Source organism: Neomonachus schauinslandi, chromosome 3 (assembly GCF_002201575.2).
Source record: "Neomonachus schauinslandi chromosome 3, ASM220157v2, whole genome shotgun sequence".
NCBI lineage: Eukaryota > Metazoa > Chordata > Mammalia > Carnivora > Phocidae > Neomonachus > Neomonachus schauinslandi.
In genome coordinates, this window is record NC_058405.1 from 79,803,684 (window position 1) to 79,812,636 (window position 8,953).

The 8,953-nt window shown below is 35.5% G+C and overlaps 1 protein-coding gene across 2 annotated transcripts in view; it reads right to left on the reverse strand.

The window, feature by feature from the left end:
* The window catches only part of ZMYM2 (zinc finger MYM-type containing 2), a 109,397-nt gene that overhangs the window by 60,272 nt on the left and 40,172 nt on the right, over nucleotides 1-8,953 (reverse strand). For both annotated transcript variants that reach the window (XM_021678323.1, XM_021678322.1), the window contains 3 exons: nucleotides 8,219-8,504; nucleotides 5,501-5,666; nucleotides 4,499-4,711 (listed from right to left, as the gene is read on the reverse strand). In XM_021678323.1, coding sequence (XP_021533998.1) covers nucleotides 4,499-4,711; nucleotides 5,501-5,666; nucleotides 8,219-8,504 — 665 coding nt within the window. The remainder of the gene's footprint in view (nucleotides 1-4,498; nucleotides 4,712-5,500; nucleotides 5,667-8,218; nucleotides 8,505-8,953) is intronic.

The window sequence follows — 8,953 nt, forward strand, 5'->3', positions numbered from 1 at the left end:
GCATTTTTATTAAACCTCTTTTCCGGATTAATGATCAGCTGGTCTAGTTTTTCACGGAACTTAATTACCATAAAAGCAACATTCTGGATTATTTTGGTACTGCTTTTATTTCCTAACTCACTCCTACTTTTATCTTTTCTTCTTAGTTTGTTTTCTTTTTATAACTTTTTGTATTAATTATTTAATTCATTTATTTTCATTTTTATTGTTTTAAGCATGTAAAGATAAGAATTTTGCTTTTAAGCATTTTTTTAAAGCAACTATAACACTGACATCTCAAGGAATGCACCCAAAAAAGGGAAATGAAAGACTAATGTCACTTATGAATACCAATGGGAAAGTACTAAATATAAACAATGACAACTAAAATTTAAAATATAATGATGACCTGGTATGGTTTATTCTAGCAATGCAAGAATGGTTAGATGGATTACAAAACTCATTAAAATAATTCACATATTAATAGATTAAAAGGAGAGGAAAAAAATCATACAATCACCTCCATAGACATGAAGACCTTCAAAACTCAACATTCATTTTTGATAAAATACTTAATAAAACAAAATTCAATGGGTACTTTTTTAATACGGTAAAATATATTTACCTCAACCCTAAAGCCAGCATCTAATTTAATAAGAAAACACCAAAGAAATTCCCACTGGAAAAACAAAGATATTTACTACTTCCACTATTCAAAACTGTACTGGAGTTATTAGGAAACGCCATCAGGCAAGACAAAATAATAATGGGAATGAGAAATGTAAAGAAAAATCTAAACTTTGTCTATTTGCAGATGGTATGATGGTTTAGTTAAAAATCCAAGAAAATTAACCAATGATGATGATTTAGTTAGATAGCAGGTATTTAAAATCAATTAAAAAATATATGTGCATCATACATGTACACACACACATAAAATAATGGAAAAGAAAACCTCATTTAAAATAGCATCAGGGGCGCCTGGGTGGCTCAGTCAGTTAAGCATCCTACTCAGGTCATGAATTTCAGGGTTGTGAGATAGAGCCCAGGGTTGGGCTCAGCGCTCAGTGCTGAGTTTGCTAGGGATTCTCTCCCTTTCCCTTCTCCCTCCCCCTCCTGCTATTCCCCCTGCTCCTGCCCAAGTCTCCAAGCGCTCACTCTCTCTCTCAAATAAATAAAATCTTTAAAATAAAATAGCAACAAGATTAAAAAATATTTATGAATTTTTTTTTTTTTAGATTTTATTTATTTATTTGTGTGTGAGAGAGAAATCGCACACAAGCAGGGAGAGAGCACAAGGGGCAGGCAGAGGGAGAAGAACGCTCCCCACTGAACAGAGAACCCATTGCGGCAGATGCAGGCAGATGCTTAACTGAGCCACCCAGGCGTCCCAAAATATTTATGAATTTAACAGGAACATACTGATATAACAAATAGAATGAAATCCCTTGTTCTATGATAGGACATCTTGACACCACAAAGATGCTGATTCTCAAGGACAATCATTTGGACGCAGATAATACTTAACCCATAATTCAATAATATACCAGAATAAATTCCATTAAATGCATTAAAGATTTAAATATTAAAATGAAGCCTTGCAAACAGAAGGAAAACATGAAAAGCATTCCTTTATAGTCTGGGAGTGAGGAAAGTGTATGAAACAAAATCCAGAAGCAATAAAAGAAAACTTAAATTTGACAATAAAATTTATTTTTTTTAAAGAGACAATAAAATTTAAAACGTTACATGACAAAAATTTATATAAACATCCAATCACAGTTATATATAACATGGAAGGGTATCATTACATATTAATGCCACTTACATAAACTTTATAAAGTCAGACCATGTTAGAAGTCAAAAACAGTGGGTATATTTAGGAGGCAGAAAGGGATAGTAATTGGGAGAGAACACAAAGGGGCTGATGGAGAATTGGTAATGTTCAGTTTCTTGAAGTTGGATTTTAAAAATCAAGAAGAAAGGCTCAGATTTCATTTATTAAAAACACTATAAGACAGGGATTGCTATTTCCACAACTTTACACACGGTGAAATGAGGCAAGGCCCAAAGGTTAAATAATTTGCTCATGACACGGATGATTGGTGCCGCCAGGATTTTAACCCACACTACCTTACTAAAGCCAGCACTCTTAACCAAACCTTCTACGTATCAGAAGATAATAAATGCAACATAATCATCAAACATCAAACACTATAATGAAGTTTTGAAGATTATGATTAATCTGGTCCTTTCAATCACCATATAGCTTTCCTAATACTAACTAATTTGAAGTATGCCACCCCAATGCAAATCCTACGAAAGCAGTAACTATGTCTACTTTACTTTCCACAAGTACTATTCCAAGCAACTAAGACAATACCTGCAACATGGCAGATGTTAAATAATTGTTTGTAAGCAAATTACAAATGCATTTTGCTCATTAAAATAAATGTTCTATTTATTTATTTATTTATTTATTTATTTATAATGTAGGCTCCACACTCATTATGGAGCCCAATATGGGGCCTGAACTCACAACCCTGAGATAAAGACCTGAGCTGAGATCAACAGTCAGAGGCTCAGATGCCCCATAATAAATGTTCAATTTAATGGAAAAAGCTAAGATCAAAACCCAAACAAAAAATGGGTAAAAGAGGTAAGCAAATAGTTCACAAAAAAGGAAAGACAATTACTTCTGAAATATAAAAAACTGCTCATCATTCCTAATAAAAGGACTACATATTACAACAATATTAACATATCATTTTTACCAATCAGAATGATGTGTTAATATTCTCAGTTGGACAGGCAACGGAGAAACTGGCACTTCCACATATATTACTGAGAGAAATGCAAACTGGTACAATTGTAACAGAAGGGAATTTAACAATATCTAACAAACTAACATATGCATTCCTTAGACAAGCAATCCAGCTTCTAGGAATCTACCCTGATGCCATACCTCCACAGAATAAAGCATACACCAGGTTATTCATCATCTATTATTTCAAATAGCAAAAAACTGGAAATATCCCCAGTACCATCCAATAGCAAAGTGAACAAATAAACTATCATATAGCCCAGTGCTGTCTGGGACATGGTTAACCACTAGCTCATCAGAGATTAAGGGAGACATAATTTGCAACATTTGCCATGAAAATACTCCCACTATGGCTAATTTCAGGCTACAAAATGAAACTAAACATGAAACTGGGAAGAGATGCACAAGAGCACACCATTATGTGTAATATCTCCATTATATAAACACAACAGACACAAATAACCTTAAGAATACAAATAATATTAAAATACAATAATTAGGAAGTAATAGGTTTTGAGCACTTATTTTGTTTTCAATATTGGTAAGGTCTGAATTGTGTTCCCCCCAAAATTCATATGTTGAAGCCCTACTCCTAATGAGATTATATTTGGAATTGGGCCTATAAGGGGGCAGTTAAGGTTAAATAAGTACTAAGAGTGCGGCCCTAATCAGACAGGACTAAGGTCCTTCCTTATAAGAAGAGGAAGAGATACCCAAGATCCCCTCTCCTCCCCTACCCCCACCATCCTTTTGCAAAAAGGAAAGACCAGGTGAGGACACTGCAAGAAGGAAGATATCTGCAAGGCTCAAAGAGCAGCCTCACCAGAAACCAACCCAGAAAGGCACCTTGGTCTTACACTTGTAGCCTCAGAACTGTGAGAAATTAATTTGTTTGAACCCTCTAGTCTGGTATTTTGTTATGGCAGCCCTAGCAGACTAATATAAACTTATCTATGTTTAATTTATTTTTAATAGTGTTTTTAATAACCAGCTCACAAATTTCCTGAAAATTTAACTTAAGCAGCCATTAAAAAAAACAGGAAAGTCCATTATCATTGATATACAATGATTTCCAAGATATAGTATGAAGTAAAAAATGGAAGATGCAGCATAGTACATACAGTATGCTGTCTTTTCTATAGAAAAAAGAGAAACTAAGAATGAATTATATATTTTCTTAATTTTTCATAAATAACAGAACACATAAAATATTAAGAACTGAAAAGCTAATACCTATAAAAGATGAGCAGGAACCAAAAGGAGAAGATAGAAATAGGAGCTGGTCCTCTCTGAATATATTGTTTTATGTACATTTTACTTTTGAACCATATGTATATATTCAAAAACAAACTAAATCAAAAGACCTTAACACTGAAATATAAATAAGATAATCATTGCTAAGCTAAGCTTTGAAAAATCATTATTTGCAACCCCTCTCCTCTACCCATAAACAAATATTTCAAATGAGGCATCATTCTGCTAGCATTTACCATGATATGTAAAATCACACAATGCCCAATAATCTACATATTACCAGTATTCATTTGGGATAGGTCATCTCCAAGAGATGAATACAATAATGGAATTAAATGAGATTCCAGGATAAACCTAGTTAATAAATGCTGCTAAAGTAAAACTATTACAATTTAAAACATATTCAAAAGAATGGCCAATTTTGATTAGATCATGAATTACCTGTTTGTATTCACTGACACAACTTTGACAGCAAAATCGTTTCTGCTGACCATCAATCACCAGGACATTATTTCCAGCACCTTTGCTGGGCAGGTACTCGCCACACTGTTCACAGCAATTCATTATTAAACCATTGGCCATTCTGTATCTATTAAAGCAGTGGTCACTGCACAGCTTATGAGTCATATTTTTAAAGCTAACTTCATGGCGAATCTAAAAACAAGCAAACAAAAAAGACAAATGAGTATCACAAGTACATTAATAACAAGGTGCTCCAATGAAAGAAAATGCCTCAGTAATTTTTCTGTGGGAGGCTTATTTAGGTAAAGAGAAAAACAAAATACCTTTCATTATTCTTTGAACTATTTTATACACACAAGAAATACATGTATGTCACAGGGGGAACCACTACTGACATCACTACAAACTTCTCTAGAAATATCTAAAAAAATGATAGGAAACAACCCAGTTTGGATAATGTCAGTATAAAATTCTAAAACAAACAGACTGGAAATCCTTAGACAAATCCAAAAGGAACTAAAATTAAGTACATTGCTCTAGAAAGGGAGGAGAGAACCAATATTATAAATAATTCAAATGAGGTATGTATAGTACACAGGTTTCTTTTTCTTCAAACAAATGCAAAAACTTTAATACCATATGAATAATGTGCAGTTATCAAAAAATATTTCCTCCACTTGTTCTCCTTCTTAAGCATTCTATTTTGTTGTCTTTCTTTGGTAGTCAACCTATATGTTTAAACACTATGGTTTTGTCTGTACGTGTTCCAAACCTCAAGAAAAGAGTCAATTAATATAATATTATATTTTAATATTTCCTAAATCATTCTCCCCATGGGAGAATGGGATTACATAATGGGATATAAGATAAATTTTATATATCCTCAGTTTTAAGGAAATATATACTGAAAATTAATCATAACTAAAGTTAAGAATATTCCCATTAGTTAGAACTAAAGAGAAAAGGTACAAAAATACAAACCTCTGTTAGTTTACCACAAATTGTACATCTTGATTTATTTAGAGCTCCTTTAGTAGGATTCTGTTTGTCCTCATAGAGAGACAAACAAGATGTACTACAGAATTCCTGGAAGGATTCACTTGAATCCACTTGAGCAACAATGGTTCCTTTCATTGTCGTTATATCTCTGAAAAATAAGCAGAACAACTTAAAGTAAAATTATGTTTTAAAAGAAATCAAATATAAGAGTAATAACTAACATTTCTAATTTCCATAAATTGAACCCTGGGAATCAAACACCATTTTTAGGTCCATTAAATCACTTTTACTATTTAAAACCTCTTGGCAATAAAATATGAACACAGAAGATTAAGAAGCAAAAGTATCTTACACTATTAAATCTTTGCCAGTGTTCAATTTATCTTCAAACTCCTTCACAAGGCTTTCAGATGTTGGAAATACTTAAAAAAAAAAAAAAAAATTGTTTGGGCACCTGGGTGGCTCAGTCAGTTAAGTGGCTGCCTTCGGCTCAGGTCATGATCCCACAGTCCTGGGATCAAGCCCCACATCGGGCTGCCTGCTTGGCGGAGAGCCTGCTTCTCCCTCTCCCTCTGCCTGCCACTCTGCCTACTTGTGCTCTCTCTCTGTCAAATAAATAAATAAAATCTGTTAGGAGCGCCTGGGTGGCTCAGTCATTAAGCTTCTGTCTTCGGCTCAGGTCATTATCCCAGGGTCCTGGGATCCAGCCCCACGTCGGGCTCCTTGCTCAGCGGGAAGACTGCTTCTCCCTCCCCCACTCCCCCTGCTTGTGTTCCTGCTCTTGTATCTCTGTCAAATAAATAAATAAAATCTAAAAATAATAAAATAGAAATAAAATATTTTAAAAAATAAATAAAATCTTTTTTAAAAAAGTATTATTTATATGGAGTTTAATGTCCAGGTCTAATCTGAGGTATAAATTTATAATACCTAGTCAATTCCTTTCCCATGGGTAAGTAGAAAGCTTGGAAGATCTAGGTCACAGAAATATGACATATATTCTAGAGAGGATAATTGAACTTAAGTAAACTCCCATACCCATAACCCAAAATAACCCCACCTACCATTCTATACATTCTCTACAGCTCTCCAAATGCAATTAGAAATGGTAGAAAACAGGGCGCCTGGGTGGCTCAGTCCGTTAAGCATCTGCCTTCGGCTCAGGTCATGATCCCAGGGTCCTGGGACTGAGCCCCACATCAGGCTCCCTTCAGCATGGAGCCTGCTTTTCCCTCTCCCTCTGCTCCTCCCCCCTGCTTACTCGCTCTCTCTCCTGCTCTCGCTCTCAAATAAAGAAAATGTTTAAAAAAAGAAATGGTAGAAAACAATACTGATGACCTGTGCAGTTTTCCTTTAATAAAATTCTCAATTTTGAGGTCCTATATTATAGTATGTAAAAGTTTACTACTATAAAGCAGTCTAAAAACTAGATAACTGTTCCAATATTTGAATTTATTAAACTTGTACAGAACACTAAGCCTTTTTCAAAGTTCTAAGATCTAAAAATATCTTCACAAACTTGGGCTACACCAAGAGGATGGTACAGAAAGAAAATCTACCTGGTCTGACCATACACATAATATGCCATATTCCACTTTTTTTTAAGTAGGCTCAGCACAGAGCCCAATAGGGCTCCAACTCACAACCCTGAGATCAAGACCTGAGCTGAGATCAACCAACTGAGCCACCCAGGTACCCCAATATTCCATTTATTTTTAACTAGTTGAAGCCAGACCTAAAAATTGGCAGAAGAAGTGTCTCTCTCCAAGGCTATCAAAAAACTGGTACCTGAGTCTTAAAACGGTGAGTATTCTAATGATTTAATGTTCAAAACAAACATAAAAACATAAAATCCAAAGACTTGCCAATTTAAAATAATCTTAAGATGAAGATAGTACAAAATTTGACCTATTTTTATACAGAACTAGTTATATATAAACTGCAAAACAATTTTATCTGGCTAGAACTAAATTCTAATAATTAATAATGCAAATAAACATGTATGCATTTTGACAAATTCAAGAAGTCCAGTGGAGATTACAGACAAAATTACAAGGGCCTAGTGTTTAAATCAACCCCAGGGGTACCTGCGTGGCTTAGTCAGCTAGGCATCCAACTCTTGATTTATGCTAGGGTCGTGGTGTCAGGGATTAAGCCCCATGTCCGGCTCCATGCTCGGCATGGAGTCTGCTTGAGATTCTCTCTCTCCCTCTCCCTCTGCCCCCCTCCCTACTGCAAGCTTACGCACGTGCTCTCTCTCTCAAATAAATCAATTAATCTTTTATGAATAAATAAATAAATAAACAAACACAAACCAACCAACCCCAAAGCCTATCCAAATAGGAAGCCTTTTAATCATAAGCCACCTGGTGGTGGTAGAGAAAGTTTGGCTTTAAGATTCAAACAACTGGCTTACCAATTTTTCAAACACCAGAAATCACCTCTAAGACTCTTATAATCGCTTCTCAGCCTTATGGCTAAGATCAAGTCTAAGACTCTTATAATTTACCTAAAATTATATACCACCAATATTCAATCATATGGAATTATGTTGAAAGGTAAGCCTTACCTACACTTTTGATGAGCAAAGCATTATCTACAGACTTGTCAGATCCCTATGTTGTATACCTGAAACTAATGTAACACCATGTGTCAACTGTACTTCAATTTAAAAAAAAAAAAAGGAAAGGTAAACCTTACTTTTTACACATAACACAAAGTTTCTTTGGAGCCGGCTTGTGAGAGAAGGAAGAAAGGCAGGTGGTAGAACAAAAGAGGTGAGCTGATCCTTTTCGTTGATAAGCTGTCTGTCCCTTCTGTAAAGGTTTTTTGCAGTTTGCACAAGTGACTTTAACTGGCTTAGTGGGTTGTTGTTGTGCAGAAGGCTGGAAAATTTGTTTAGGAAGCGAGGCCACTGGTGATAAAGAATCCACCCCTGGTTGTTTCTGATTACGAGGAAATGAAGCTGACTGGGAAATCCAGGAATCTTAAAAACAAAATGCACAAGGAAAAGTAATGAAACAGGTATTTACACACATTGACAATGTTATTACATAAACATAAACTTCCCATCTTGTACAAGTTTAAGACATTAATAAGGCAGCAGTATAGCAGATAAATAAAAACCAAAGTTTTGGAATAAGAATGCCTGGTTGAGGTGCGCCTGGATGGCTCAGTCGTTAAGCGTCTGCCTTCAGCTCAGGTCATGATTCCAGGGTCCTACGATTGAGCCCCGCATCCGGCTCCCTGCTCAGTGGGGGGCCTGCTTCTCCCTCTCCTACTCCCCCTGCTTGTGTTCCCTCTCTCACTGTCTCTCTCTCTCTCTCTCTGTCAAAGAAAGAGGAAGGAAGGAAGGAAGGAAGGAAGGAAGGAAGGGAGGGAGGGAGGGAGGAAGGAAGGAAGGAAGGAAGGAAGGAAGGAAGGAAGGAAGGAAGG